The 15,199-nt window shown below is 39.9% G+C and overlaps 1 protein-coding gene and 1 long non-coding RNA gene across 5 annotated transcripts; one reads left to right on the plus strand and one right to left on the minus strand.

Moving 5' to 3' along the window:
* The first annotated feature begins 292 nt into the window (after positions 1 to 292).
* COX20 (cytochrome c oxidase assembly factor COX20) lies at positions 293 to 9,636 on the plus strand. Of its 3 annotated transcripts, none has more exons than XM_081486869.1 (4): positions 293 to 3,175; positions 8,674 to 8,788; positions 8,901 to 8,964; positions 9,365 to 9,636. In XM_081486869.1, the coding sequence occupies exons 1-4, from the start codon at positions 3,158 to 3,160 to the stop codon at positions 9,504 to 9,506; spliced, it is 339 nt and encodes a 112-aa protein (XP_081342995.1). In that variant the 5' UTR covers positions 293 to 3,157; the 3' UTR covers positions 9,507 to 9,636. The 3 variants fall into 3 exon arrangements, with proteins under 3 accessions (XP_081342995.1, XP_081342994.1, XP_081342996.1); XM_081486868.1 differs by lacking the exon at positions 293 to 3,175 and adding an exon at positions 3,311 to 3,376; XM_081486870.1 differs by lacking the exon at positions 293 to 3,175 and adding an exon at positions 3,311 to 3,376 and having other exon boundaries at positions 8,905 to 8,964.
* Positions 7,503 to 14,943, minus strand: LOC145505114 (uncharacterized). 2 transcript variants are annotated; one of them, XR_014052860.1, is made up of 4 exons: positions 13,864 to 14,943; positions 11,789 to 11,888; positions 11,058 to 11,160; positions 7,503 to 9,568 (listed from the first exon to the last, which is right to left on the minus strand). It is a non-coding gene; the product is annotated as an uncharacterized LOC145505114 (long non-coding RNA). The 2 variants fall into 2 exon arrangements; XR_014052861.1 differs by lacking the exon at positions 7,503 to 9,568 and having other exon boundaries at positions 10,174 to 11,160.
* Positions 14,944 to 15,199: the final 256 nt, after the last annotated feature.

Genomic DNA, 15,199 nt, shown 5'->3' on the forward strand with positions numbered 1-15,199 from the left:
GACAACATATGATAAAATGATTCTCAGAAGAAATTCTATAGCCTGGAATACATTTGTTAGAAACCAAGAAAGATGGAGAACACATGAATTCAAGCAGTCAATTCAAAAAGCTAGACAAAAGACCTCAAAATAGATACCACATTAGTAGGAAAAAAAAGTGTAAAATATAAAACGAAATTTACAAACTTGCCCTGGTCAATAATACCAAAAGTTGATCTGTTAAGAAATAAGAAAAGATATAATCAAAATTATTAGAGAGTATATGATGATTTTCAAAATTATGATAATTTTTTTTTTTTTAATGGGAGTCAAGAAGGCCTTAAGCAAGGCCTCAGGAAGACTCACGATCAAAAGCCATAAAAGAAAGCATTGGCATAATGGACTCCATAATAATAATAAATTAAAAGTTAAAATGAAAAAAATCCATAAAAAACTGACAAATAGATTTTTGGGAAAAGAATGACCAATAAACATTTGAAAGAATATTCAATCATACTAGTAATCAGGAAAGTTTAAAGCAATTAAGACACCATTTTTCCAGCTTCTTTGGTGGTCCAGTGGTTAAGAATCCACCTTGCAATGCAAGCTATTGTGATACCAGTTTGACCCCTGGCCTGGGAAGATCCCACATGCCTTGGAGCAACAAAGACTGGGGGGGGCCACACTACTGAGCTTAGGTTCCACAACAAGAAAAGCCGCTGCAATGAGAAGCCAGAGAACCACAGTGAGGAGTAGCCCCTGCTTGAGGAAACGAGAGAGAGCCCACCTGCAGCAACGAAGGCCCATCACAGACAAAAGTAAATAAATCAATCTTAAAAAACAAAACATAGTTCACTCATCAGATAGACAAAAAATTTCAAATATGATAATATGCAGTGTTAGAAATGTGAGGATAGCTTTCCCAGTGGTCCAGTGGTTAAGAAACCACCTTCCAATGCTGGGTACTGGGGTTTGACTCCTGTCTGGGAAAACACGATCCTACACACCCCAGGGTAACTAAGCCTGCAGTTTGCAACTAGAGGAGCCCAAGCCATGAGGAAGATCCAGGCCAGCCAAAATTTTTAAAATATGAATAAATAAATGTTGTGAGGAAACAAGCACTCTCATACGCTGTTAATGGGGAATGTAAACTGGCAACAGTACTGGAAGGCTAGGTCAATCAGAAGGAAACTAATTAAAGGATTGCTGAGCAGCCTTTAAAATAAATAAGTCCATAGATGCTTATATGAAAAAATTTTCAATGCATAGTATTAAATTCTAAAATTATGTAAAGCACATACCATAGACATTTACGTAAGTGTGTGTGCGCCATATACAAACACACAAGTATGAAGGTAGGTCTGATATAGAGAGACTTTTACTTTTTACCCTATATTCCAGGGTTGTTTTAATTAACAAGAGAAAAGAAAACACTTTGGAAAGAGATGTATTAAACTGTTACTTGCGTTTACCTTAAATAGGGGAGAAAAAAGGAGTGAAAGTGAAAAAAAGATTTTTACTTTTCACTTTATATGAAAATTAAAAAAATGTATGTCATTTGTGAAATTTAAAAATTTAATATAAAGAAATAATGTATGAAAATACTGCAAAGATAAATGGACCCTAATTTTACCCTAGCAATTTTTCAAAGTCACAATAAAAAATAAAATAGGATGGCTCTGGTACTTTTCCTGTTCTCCTTCCTTTAGGACACAACTATGAATTACTTCAAAAGAATTCTTCACTCCTCTATGGACTGTGTGTGTTAGGCGCTCCTGAGTGTCCTACTCTTTGAGATCCCACGGAATGAATATAGCCCTCCAGGCTCCTCTGTCTATGGAGTTCTCCAGGCAAGAATACTGAAGTGGTTTGCCATTTCTCCACTTTTAATGGACTATTAAATACGCCTTAAATACTTCCTTTCCGACCAAGATTTCAAAGCATAGTTAGCAAAGATTTTCAGCTAAGAACCCCAAACTGGCAGGATATCATGGGCAGGGTGACATTTATTCTATTTCCTAACTAATATCAGAGCAGTATGTTAAAGCAGCTTAATCTCCTCGGAAGTTACTTATTTAAAAAACATACACACACACATAAGTCATAAACTGTTTTACTGGGATTGTAGAAAGGTATTAAAAGATCACTAAAGTGTAAAGAGTAAGAAAACGCTCAACTAATGATAGATGATAGCAAATAATCATCGCGAATCTTATGCAGCATTTACTCTGTGTACTGCAGCATGACTATGCACAATAGTAATATACACGCGAAAGCTTGAACATTTTCCCAGGAATTTATTTTGAAATGTATAGATAGATAAAAAAGGCATGAGGTTTTGATAAGGACATTTTTGTTACGGTGCATAGGAAAAAATACGGGAAAAGGATTTGCATTGTACTTTAGAGTGCTGAGGAAGCGGGCAAGCCCTATCTCGCATCAGACGACTGCTGTCGCTAAAATGCAGATTTCAGGTTTAGTCGCAGTCGGAGGGAGTGGTACACGTTGAACACTACCTAACATTCAAAAATGCGTGTCGCAGGCCTTTTCCTCCTTCACTCCGCCCGCCTTCCCCCGCCTGCACGCCGGGCACAAACGTCTTGACGCATTCTCACTGACGAGGTGCTCCCTCCATTTTGTCCCCAGTCTCCTTCAAGCGAAAGGAGCTGCGCTATTTTAAAGCAACTCCCTGATAAAACCAAAGCATGGGAGGAGGCGATGTGGGCGCGAGACCACACTTTGCTAGAGGCCGGGGCTGGGTGGAGCTGCCAGGGGCGCCCAGGGCTCGTCCCGGGGCGGGAGGACAAAGGACATCAAGGGGACGCGGGCGGCACGCCAAGACGGGCCGACTTCCGGGCCGTGGGCTGGGAGGGTGGGGGTTCCCGTTCGCAGGACAAAGCGGCGGCGGCGCGCACGGCTCCTCCGCGCGGCCCCGCCCGCCCCCGCCGCACGCGCCCGGCGTCCAAGCACGCGAGCGAGAGCACGCGCGCGGACGACGGTTAGAAATGGCGGTTGGAGATGGAGGAGGGGCGGGGGCGGGAAAAGGCGCAGCCTCCAGTGCCAAGAGCGCGGGTGCATGGTTGCTTCCCTAGCCCTCCTTCTCCTCCTCTTCTCCAGGCCTTCGACCTGGGGAAAGCCCCGGTGGAGAAGACGTGATCCGTTCAATTGAACAAAGGAAATGGCGGCCGCACCCGAGGCAACCGGCACAGCCAGTGTTGCTGCCTCGGAGGCTGGGAAACGTTCCTTAAAATGGCGGACAGCGAGGACGCAGGCGCGGGGCGGGGCGGGGCGGGGCGGGGCGGCCGTCCACGGCGGCCGTCGGCGGCGGGGCGGGGCAGCGGCGCTGACAATCCCCATGGCGGCTGCGCCGGAGCCCGGGGAACCCGGGAAGGGGAAGGTAATTCCGGGAAGACAATTCGGGGAAGACGGGAGAGGGGCGGCGGGGTGGGCGGGTAGGCGTGGGGGCGAGTGGGGTACGGGCGGGCGGCGGGTGAGGACATGGTCTCTGAAGCTGGAAGACCCTGGATAGGAGCACGTGTCGTTAGCTTCTCTGCAATCGTACGGCCCCCCATTCAGGGACATTTTTATCGTGACACGATTCAAGTGACCCAAACTAGAAGGATGAGGGGACCGATACCGATAACTTACTGCAGGCCCCAAGACTGGTCCCTGTGGAAAGAAAATTTTGCCGAGAGGCGCCTCATATTGTAATTGGCTAATAAAGAGTGATTTTAAAGTTCCCTGAGGACAGGTGCTAAGGCTGTATACATCACATTTATCATGGAGGAGTGGGCAAATGCTGAGAAACGAAAACTTTGCTATATTCGAGTGAATTTATATTCAGAGCAGGAGGATCAGATGAAAAGATTTGAAATTTTTTCCCGTTAACCAGTTTTCAGTCAACCACGTGGAGTTTGCATTATTATATGCAACCAACAGCTTCGCTGGCTGGCATTCGTGTCCTGCTTTGCCTTCTCAGCCCATCATCCACAGTTGTCTTTGTGGGCTACCCTGTAAAATGGATCATTTTACATCTGCTTAAAAACTCCGCCGTAGCAGCCCATTGCTTTCAGGATAAATCCGAATTTCTCGATCTGTGATGTAATGGAATGGGTTGCCATGCCCTCCTCCCAGGGGTGGAACCCGAGGCTCTTAGGTCGCCAGCATTGGCAGGCGGGTTCTTTACCACTAGTGCCACCTGGGAAGCGTATAAAGCTCCTCACCTAACTCTTAACTGTTCAGTCTCTGTGTGATTCTTCTCATGCTTTCCTCTCCAAGTGTATTAAAGCTCCACAGGGCTATCTCTGGCCTCCCATGAAGGGCTTCCTGACTCCAAAGGTAGCTGAGGTGCTTCTGTCCTCATCTCCCTGACACCTTGTACCTAGTTGTTATCATTACAGCATTATACTGGAAGTTAATTTATATCTTGCCTTCCTTAAGAGCAGGAATCCAATTTTTATATCAATGCAGATTAAGTGCTCATAAAAAAAAAGCAGGAAGAACATTTATACATCGTAGACCAGAGAGATTAACGTTGGATCAGCTAGAATCAAATATTTATGGCAGACCCACTCTGCCACACTGCACCAAATCTGTAATCTACGATATCTGCTCAGCTTGGAAAATTTTGATTGCTTCTTCAGTGTTCTTGCTGCTCTGGGGAATTTTCCATCTAAATTTGCCCTGGATGAGACACTTCTTTCAGCTTCCGGTGCGGGGGGGTGGGGTGGGGGGTGGGGTGTGCAGGTTCGATTCCTGATTGGAGAACTAAGATCCCACATGTGACGTAGCTCAACCAAAAAGTAAAGTTTTAAAAATAAATTTGGCCTAGATCATCAATGGTTATGAACAAACGTTGGATAAATTGCTTCCATATTTATTGTCAGTTTGTCTTGGTGCCTTTTCTGTTTTTCGTGTCTCACATGCCATTTGGGCTATGCTTTAGTAGAACAAAAGGTACCCTTGTTTGACACTTAAATATTTCAAGAGGCATCTAACTTGAAACACAAAATTCTAGATGGCTTTGTGAAGACACTGGGGTCTTCAATGCGCCTTTTTATCCCTTGTGTATATGATTGTTCACCTTTGATAGGAGGTAACTGCTGTCATTTTAGGGTCACGATGGTGGTTTAACCCATTGAAAATCAAGAAAATTAATGAAAGAAAAAAATTTTAATATTGTATTTGAAGCGAAACAAAGAACATGTTTCAAAGTCAAATGATTATCTGTGCCACATGGGCAGAGATGTAAAGTATTATGGATTTAGCAAAATGGCTCTTTTTAGAAGACCTCAGTGGTGCCTTTTCAGTGGAGGGTAGGGGATAGGATGTCTTGCTGGACTGGGTTAAAAGCAGGGTAGGTTTGTAAGTGGAGGAGCATACATTGGTAACTCTTGCAGTAAAGAGCAGAAAAATGGGATGGCAACTTGGGGGGACAGGGTGCTGAGCATAATTTGTATATTTCTAGACTGGAGATTATTAAATAGAGGAAAGACAAATAATGCAAATAAAGTTAAGGGGTAACCATTAGAAGCAAAGTCCTTGAGAGGAATCAGCTGCACAGTGAGGACTACTTTTAAATAGTAGGGCCAGCTCCTCCTTGGAAATAAAAGGCAAATGAGCACTGAAGGAGCAGTTACATTTAACAGTGGAAAATGAAGCAGCTTTAATTTGACATTCTCTATAAATCATCAAATTGGCATTCTGGTTTAGAAATTTTTGAGCTTTCCTTAATTCCATCAAGGTGTGCTGGTAAAGCTGCCCTTCTAAATCTAAGCTTAAAATATTAGTTTACCCTAAAATATAATCTCTTTATGTTTAAAGGCTTTAATTTGTTAATAGCAGGTGAACCTTAAGTTTGCAGACTACTTAGGGAATAAAGGAGGAATGCTAAATGCCTTGAACATTACAAGTAGAACTACTTCAAAAGGACTTCAGGCTTAGATTCTTTCCATTTCTGAGACTCCCAGTTCAGATACTATTCAATATATTGTATAAACTCAAGACTTTTATTACAGTATTCTATATTTGCTTCTAAGCCACCACTAGTCCAACTTTCAAATTTATCAGGAGGCTGTGACAATTCTCTTACTAGGAAAGGGGTAAAAATCTTGGTATATCCTTACCCAGTTTTGAGTCAGGGTGGCACTAGTGGTAAAGAACCCACCTGCAGGTAGACTTAAAAGAAGATACCCTGGGGAAGTCTGGCAGGCGGCGGTGCACAGGATCCCCGAGTCGGACACGCCTGAAGTGACTGAGCACCCATGCAGATTTATAGCTCGGTACTTAGTCCTGTTACTCCTGATACGTGAACCTTGAAAGGGTTAAATGCTCCAATGGAAATGACAGGCTCTCAGGGTCAGACTGACTTCCACTCTGCCACCACTTATGAGGCTTCTACTTAAACCCTGAGCCTGTTTCAGAAATGTCACAAAGGCTGAGAGAATTAAAAACTAGGAATATAAGGAGCTTGGTACCAATAACCCCTTAGCACCTCTAAATTGTAAGATTAAGTAGACCAGCACTGCCTTCTCAACCTTGGTGCTATTGACATTGACCAAGGCAGTTTTTGGGGAGGTGATACATGTTTAGCAGGACCATCCCTGGCATCTAAAACCATATATTGGTTTTAGAAGGTAACACTTAACAAGGATGTTTATCTTTCAAAGTAAGCTGGATTACTCTACCATTTGCAATTTCAAAAGTTTACTTAGGTCTCCAAAGCAGTGTTTCTCCCAATCTGGGGGTTTGGGGTAAGGGTGTGGTCAGTTTCCTAAACATAAATGCCCATGGCCTATTAAGTCAGAATCTGAGGGTGGGACTTGAAAATCTCTAAAAAAGCGCAGTAAATTACCTAGTTGATCCAAACAGCACCCTTTAAGATGTCCAGCAAATTCACACACCTGGCAAAGAAGTGCACTTCATCATTTTGTCCAAGTGCTCCCTCTCCAAAAGCTGGCACATTCTGGTGTATCCTGGGGTTACACTAGGACTCCACTATGGAGAATCCAAATGAAAAGCTCCAGATGCCTTAAAAGAGCTTGTGCTGTCTTGGTAGGGATATGCAGTGGCTGGCATGCTGTGGCTAACACTTAATGGTTTCTTTCATTCTCTGCTTAAATGGGAAAGCCATCGTAACATTCTACCCTGTGATAGAAGCTGCTGGTCTCGCTTCTAAGACCTGACATTAAACACCACCACCCCCAATCGCAGTCTTTCTAGCACCCTCTCCCCACCCAGGGCAATGGCCTACCTGCAGAACAGTTCACACCCTCCCCTCTGGGGCCATAAATGCCACTGGGCTCTTGACGTGAAGGTAAGGAACAATCTTTTTTTTTTTTTTCCCGCTAAATTAAATGAAAAGCCTAGAAGTTAAATCCCAACCTCCTGTGTATGAAGATTTGCACTGAAGAACCTGCCACTGGAGTCTGCCAACTTTAAGAAGCACCTGTTGCGTTCAAACATGTTTGGGGGCAGGGGGCACGCCAGGGGACAGACAGAGACAAAAGAAAACAACAGCGATCTGAGAGTATATAACTTTTGCTTTATTAGGAACCAAGTCACATTGTCTTTTCTGCAGAAGCTTTAGCCAAAGCAAACAGTCAAGAATACCTTATGTTTCAACCTTGAATCTAACTTGCCCTTCACTGTCCTTTCCCTATTTCTTCCAATCCAGTCTTCTTTTGCCCTTACAGTATATTACCATCTAGGTATCATCTCATTCCTAAGAATGAGCAAGTGACTTCCTTTTTAAAAGTTACATTACTGAAAAGTTTTTTTTCCCAAATGAATAGGAGTGCTACAGCAAAACATTAAGTGTGACTTTAAAAAATGTCCGCCCCCCCCAACCCCAAAGTCCACAGTGAGAGCGACAAGACATCAGGTTGAAAATGTCACACTTAAAGTGGCAGTATTTTTCAAAGAGGGAGAACAAATCCATAAATTCAATGCAGACTGTATAAAGAATTTAAAAACCATTTTAGCACTTGAAAGAACTTAAATTATCACCTAGCCGAACCCCTTCATTACAGACTGCAGGGCAAATAAAAAAATATATCCTACAGGTTACAGAAGTCAGTGGCAGAGCTGAGACTAAAATCCAACCCTCTTAGATTTCCATTTTTTTTAATCACATCTAGATGTGGTTACTATGTACTTCAACAAAGAAATAAAATCAAGTGCAACTTTGTATCACAGGCAAGGAAACAGACAAGGAACTTGTCAAAATATTTATTATTATAAACAAAACTGATGTGCTGTTACTAGTTAACACAGATAGAATCTGCAGTCATCCTTAAAGGAATTTAAAACAGCAGTATACTAAATATTATAAGTAACATGGTTAGAACAATTTCACTTTCCCATGTTTCTCCAATTCTAATTATGCTGCTTTTTACCTTCAGTGATAGCCAAATCCCCAAGTGATTCCATAGAGATATTTAAAGAGCTCATGAAATAATGTATGCCCTTATCTCCAAACCAGCTGATTAACAAATTATGGCATAACCATGATACCATAATTTATTTAGGTTTAATTTACTCTACTACTTAGTACTTTCTGGTCAAATTCTCAATGTTTCCATTTTAGATTCATTCATATCAGATACCAAAACAGGATGGTTTGTTTTTAATCTTTGCCAAACCACCCTGAAGTAAAATATTCTTTTACTCAATGTAATTTATTATTTTTCCTAGCCCTTTAAACTCCTGGGAATTTTAGATGTTGAAAACATTCCCTGTGCACGGGATTCGATATTATATGGTTCATTAGGATCTGTTGTGGCTGGCCTTGGACATTTTTTGTTAACTAGTGAGTATATCTTTTTCTTCATAAATAAAAAACATTTCTCTATGTGTTTACAGTTTTGTTCTAGGTGAAGTATCACAATCCTGATTATAGTGTTTATGATTCCTTTTGACAGGCAGAATTAGAAGATCATGTGACGTTGGAGTAGGAGGATTTATCGTGGTGACTTTAGGATGCTGGTATGAGTGTTGTTAAGTATTCAAGACGATTTTAATAGGTTAATCTAATTCCAAAGCACATGCTATACTCAGCAATCTCCCACTGGGAGATTCCCACTCTTACTGAAGATTATCTTACAAAATGATATTGCTGGACTGCCTTTAATCTTTTAAATATGTACATATACACACGTGTTTTGTGTCATTTGTCAAATGAACAGATGAATGCATGACATTACACACTGCATTAATGCCATGTCAGGGTTTATACTTCATTTAGGAAGGTCTCAACCTTTTATCCTAATGCTCACTTCATCCCTGCCTATGGTACCACTGACAGTCATCTGTAAGCTCTTAAAAATTTCAAATTAGTTCCCATAGGTATGTTATATTGGTAATTTATTCACGTTCTCCTTACTAGGTTCCACTGTAGGTATAATTATGCAAAGCTAAGAATCCAGGAAAGACTTGCCAGAGAAGGAATTAAAAACAAGATTTTATACGAAAGTACCCACCTTGATCCTGCAAGAAAACAAACCAATGGCGGCGGCAGCAGCAATTGAGCAGTCTTGAGCATAGAAAACTCAGATATAATTCACTTCATTGTGAACAAAGCTGAGATGAACTACAGAAAACATTTTATGTACCATAAGACAGCTTTCAATCAAGTAAATAAAGTATGTGTAAGTTGTAGTCTTTTTTACAAGCATCTGTGTATTTATAAACTTATTCTGGCCTTGTATCTACTGTCAGTATAGCATGATGGACTCACTTCAAATAATCCTTGTGTTTAACTTGCTTTAGAAAAGTGTTTCCTTATAGTAAGCAGTGAGTACACCTGATGTTTCAAGAAATAAAATCTCAGTTGGATGTTAAAACTTGCCTTAAAAACAAAAGTTAAAACTCTATTACTGTACCCTGTTAAAAATGAAGGGATACTTTCTGGTCTCTAAAGTCAGTGAGGTTATATCAGACTTAAAACTAGTGGATCATCACTTTCCAATTGTTACTTTTAAAATGTACCCACTGACTGTATTCTCCCATTTTAACAGATGAGTTATCTCTCAGAAAGGAAACGTGATGTTTAGCTGCTCTAAATATTTCTTGGAAGTATGCAGGGTTTTTATTTTTAAGTAGAATTTAAACTTGCACATGGCATGCATAAAAATATCTTCTCAAACTTGTTTGGTGCAAAGGAAAAAGAATTGCAAAATTACACATATGCTGTTGTTCCATTATGTAAAGACATTTATAATAACTGGCTGCCATTAAAAAAAAGCACCCAACACCCAACTAAGCCCATAGCATTCACTCACTCATTCATTCATCCATTTTTGGTTTTAATAAATATCAACATTAAAATACTTAAAAAACACAAGCTTAGAGGCCTTTCTGGTTAAGGAAAGAACACTGGTGGATAGAATTACAGCATTATTGCTAGACCTATTGATTATCACGGTTAACTAAATAGAGAAAGGAAGAGATGTCTTGAGACTTACATTGTTCTTATTTTGAGCCTCTTTTTAGGATAGGTAGGGCTTGCTCCAGTTAACTTCATGAGAAAGGTGGCATTTTCCCTCCTGTGCCTACCTTCTTACGGCTTAGGGTACACAAGTGTTTATGGTTTATCAAATGCCGTCTATATCATGAGTGACACTGTGAAGCATGTACACAAAAGCTGGGATCCCCAACCCCAGGATCAATACTGGTTCATGGCCTGTTAGAAACTGGGCAGCACAGAAGGAGGTGAACAGTTGACTTCTACAAAACCAGTCCCTGGTACCAAAAAAGTTGGGGACCACTGTTCTGCTCTTTATTGATCTTAATTATCTGGCCACCACCACAGGGAGAACCTTGGACACTGACTAGAGAATTAAGTTTCACAAGATCATCTGCCTACCGTTACTGGCATAAATCAAAGCTCAGTGCAGTCTACATTATTCAAATTGACCTGCAATAACTATGTGAACAATTCCATGTGACAGTCATTTGTTTTAAGGTGGCAAACTGATGAGAACTAATCACATTTTAATAACATGTAACATATAAAATCAGGCCAATGGATTAAGTAACTAAGTCCCTTCCAGCTCTAGCACACTATTATTAAATCTTACCCCAAGTTAAGAAAAATCTCTCCGCTGGCAAAAATTTCCAAGGCCTTCACCAGTAACAAGGTTAATTCATTTTCACAGGAGAAAGACTGCACAAACTGGAGACCTGGATAAAAACAGAAGTTTAAATACTTACTTGGATTACTTTTCAAATGTCATTTCATAAATTTACAGCATTAGCACGTTTTCTTCTCGAACTACTAGGATGACACAAAATGAATTATTGGACCATGAAACATGCTCTAGGCCCGTATCACACATTGCTACTAGATACTTTCAATAGGGCCTACAAGTTGATCTTGACACTTCCACTTCTGGTTCCTCCAGTCCAGTCTTCCACTCTGCCATCCAACTTCAAGCTAGTAAATTCTGCCAATCCTATTGCCAGTGTACCTCCGGCTCACCATGAACTGAACTCACCTCTGCTCACGTTTTCGTTTCTCTTAAGAGTGCCCTTCTCCTATTTCCTCTCTGCAACATCCTGTTGGTCACCAACTTCTAGAATCAGGTTCATCATCTCATTTAGGCTCTCATATTTAGTTACACCAACAGCGGTAGACACTTTCATTGGTCACTGACTATAGCTAAGAACCCTGTCAATTTTTATCTTTACATTCCCAATAAAGTGTCTGGCATAAAGCAGTTAACAGTCAGTTGAATTATTAAACAGTCACTAATCCCGCTCATCCAGAAGCTTACATGCTTTTGACACTTAAGCTGAAAGAGTAACCTACCTTCCAGGCCCACACGAAGGCTTCAGCTGCACTGCTTCATTATTCCATTAAATCCGATTTTTCACACTACGTGATATAGCAGTAGGTACCAGCTAAATAGCTGATTAAAATAGAATTGTCGTCATTAGTAGGTTTAAAACTTTTCATGGCTTATCTATCATACCTACTATCTTTAAGTGCTTTATGCGGTCCCCCTCTTCCCCCACCCCTCGTTTTTCCTTGTTTTACCTTTCAATAAAAGAACCTCAGGGTATTTAAAATTAACTATCTTTTCTCTGGACTTGTGATTTATATTGACCAAGTTTGCCAACAAATTTAACTATCCCTAGTACCATTATTTGCAAGCATCTCTTCAGTCTACGTACCTCTACTCCATCGCTGGTTTCCCTTTGCTTCACTTTTATAATGCGAGGAGGTCTATATAATAAATTCAGGATTCCTGTTTATGCACACTTTTCAGCAAAATGCTAGGTATCAAATAGGGTTTGAATCCTTCTATTCCTAGGTAAAAATCTGGTGGATGGGGATTAAGGCACCCCTTTAAGTCATGTAAGGTACATGACTTTGGGAAAGCAGAATACCTTAATAAGGAAAGTAGAAAAAGTACAATGATTGTTTTAATTGTAGTTTTTAATGGTCCTCTAGAATAAAATATCTTTTGGAAGCATCTTAAAAATATGGTCCATTGGTCATCGTATCAGGTCAGCGTATCTTCTACCACCCAAATACTGGTATCTTACACAGGAGATTTTTGTGTGTGTGCATTAAGTTCAATACGTAAATTTTCTCTGAAAAGAGACGCTTTAGGGACAAATTATCTTACACAGTACTTTTCAAAGTATTACATTTCAAAGTTTATAATGTAGGCGCTACTGATCAGTGTTGCAAACATTTTATGAGTCTTTTCAACCACTGCATTCGCCTTTTATTTTCTAGAGATTATAGACTTCGCAAGTATTTTTATCTTGAGACAACTACCACTGACTATATTATAAATAAGTAAAAAAGTCAAAGGTTTCTGTTGTTCACTAGTATTCACATGGACTTTAATGGGCAGTTATCTGTTCCACCTTTTTTCTAAGAATAACTTCCAGAGTTCTGTAAGTTAGATAACACCTATTTTATGGCCTACCCTTAGGAGATTCAAGTTAGCACAAACTGGTTTCTTACAGGGTGAATTTTCATTAAAATGTCTTCCTCCTTAGGGCCCGAGGACAAGTCATGTGAAATGAAACATGTTTTACTATCTAAATTCTAAGCCTGCTTTAAAAACATTTTCCTAGTTTTTATGGTTTTCTCCAACAGAAAGAAGGGTTGTGAATTTTACCTTTTACTCTAAGCTGTCTGCTCTTCAAAAGCCATTAAAGAGATTGTTTTGACAGGATAAAACTGTATTTCACTGAGGACATCCTGATCTTTATTTCCCGTCAGTATAGCACCCAAGTCCTCTCATTTCACTAAAATACATTATTCTGAAGTATGTAAGTGAGGAAAATTTCTTCTAAGTTTCATAGATGCTTCTGAACTAGCATAATCAAAGTCCTTGTCTTAAGATTTCAATTCCTGATTTAATGGACTTTTTTGATATAAATGTACATCACTTCATTATCCAAAAGATGGTAAGTTTTTATAAGCTGCTTATTTGTGCATTTACCATAGACGCAGAAGGATTTTGGGAACCCAAGGACACAGGCATTCTAGATCTCTCTGTATTAGAATATTTTAAGTATTTAAACTACAAGTAGGGTGTTGAAACATACAAAACATTAAATGGAAGGAATTTGAACCATTAGAATAAGGAGATAATCTTAAAAGGACTTGGCTCTATTTGCATGTACTGCCTCTAATCTATGCAAGAGGACCACCAACTAACATTCTACTAAATATGCTTCACATTTCAGGTATACAAAGGAGCTATTATAACTTTTTCTTCTAATTATAGACAGATCTATCCACCTAGTTACTAATTTCTCCCTTTCCCCTTTTTATTTTAAAAAGAGTTCTAATTAAGGTGAGACCCTGGAAGCCCAATATAACAAGTGTTAAACGTACAAGCAGCAATTAATTTGGAATACCTATTGGAATCACTGGAACACATTTACTTGGGCCCTTTTACTCTTCCACACAGCACATTCACATGGACAGACTAAGGAAAAGGAGATGAAACTTAAATCAGCACATTATCTTTTGCTTTATTTCTCAAAAAAAAAAAAAAAGAAAACCAGTAAATTGGAACCTTTTGTTGTACTTGACCATGACTCTCCCATCTCCCTTAACGACAACTACAAGGGTACCTTAATAATAGCTAAGGTAAAAGATTCTCCTGCCATTCAAGCAAGCTTCACCTGTTCTCATTCTACGTGTGCCTGAATACTTCTGAAGATTTCATGCCGTGCAAGCTGTCTACAGTGCCGATCTCAAAGTTCTTGATTGCTTTTATTTTTAAAAGATTTTTCAGCTGATGCTAACCTGTGACAATGCTTCTCAAGTGCTTGGCAGGTGTAAAATATCTTACTAGCCAAAACTACTTTTACTTCCTATTAAGATCATATAATGGGAGTATTAGAGGACTGGCAGGAAAAACATGCAACAGTTTGGTGTTAACAGGTTCCAAACTCAATGCTAGCTTTCCAAGCCTGTTGTCCCTACCGAATGTCCACTTGTGCAGATATACCCAAGGTGAACGGAACATCCGCAGTAGTAACTGCTGTGCCACTGGTGTAGCACTGATTTTAACTGAAATATTTAAGGAACTGAACCTTTCCGTAAGACATTTCTCCATTTGCCCGGACTGTTATTACACCATCACTTTCAACTGTTTCTCATACCAACAAATCCAGTTTTATTTAAAAGCAAAACCCCTGGTTCCTTGTCAAGATGCAAGTTTATGTTGATTCCTTGAGTAAGGAGAAAAAAATTACAATACTCCTAAGTAATCAGAACTGACTACATTAAATACATGATTAAGTTACTGATGTCCTGGCCTAACAGTTACCTGCAACATTTACTCCCGTAATATTGGATCCACAATCACAAGAGAAATTATCAACTGTCTACATGTCAAACAGTACTTATTCAGCTTCTCACATGGACACCACATTCTCAACCTGATCACACAATGTATAGGTGTTACCTTTTTGAGTATTCTGGGTTAACCTTTTGAGTAATATTTCTACCTATTTTCACTCTACTATTCCTCATGGACTAAACTCCTTGGGCAAACTAAACACTAACCTGTCACCTGAATCTTTGCTAGGATGTGAAGGTACATATATACATATATATATATATATATATATGTACGTATACATTCTCGTGTTATCTGTTATCCATAACCCTCCTACCGAAAGCTATATTCTGAGCTCCAGCTATTTCCGTGGTTGAAACTCACTACTGTGACCACCAAATAAA

Source organism: Giraffa tippelskirchi, chromosome 5 (assembly GCF_054371585.1).
Source record: "Giraffa tippelskirchi isolate mGirTip1 chromosome 5, T2T-mGirTip1v1.2.pri, whole genome shotgun sequence".
In the NCBI taxonomy this organism is placed as follows: Eukaryota; Metazoa; Chordata; class Mammalia; order Artiodactyla; family Giraffidae; genus Giraffa; species Giraffa tippelskirchi.

What these genes read in the sequence shown, in the direction of transcription:
- COX20 (XM_081486868.1), top strand. Translation starts at nt 3,335, where the DNA reads ATGGCGGCTGCGCCGGAGCCCGGGGAACCCGGGAAGGGGAAG. An exon ending in GGGAACCCGGGAAGGGGAAG is followed by an intron (nt 3,377 to 8,673) that starts GTAATTCCGGGA and finishes TATTTTTCCTAG; the next exon opens with CCCTTTAAACTCCTGGGAAT. An exon ending in TGGACATTTTTTGTTAACTA is followed by an intron (nt 8,789 to 8,900) that starts GTGAGTATATCT and finishes TCCTTTTGACAG; the next exon opens with GCAGAATTAGAAGATCATGT.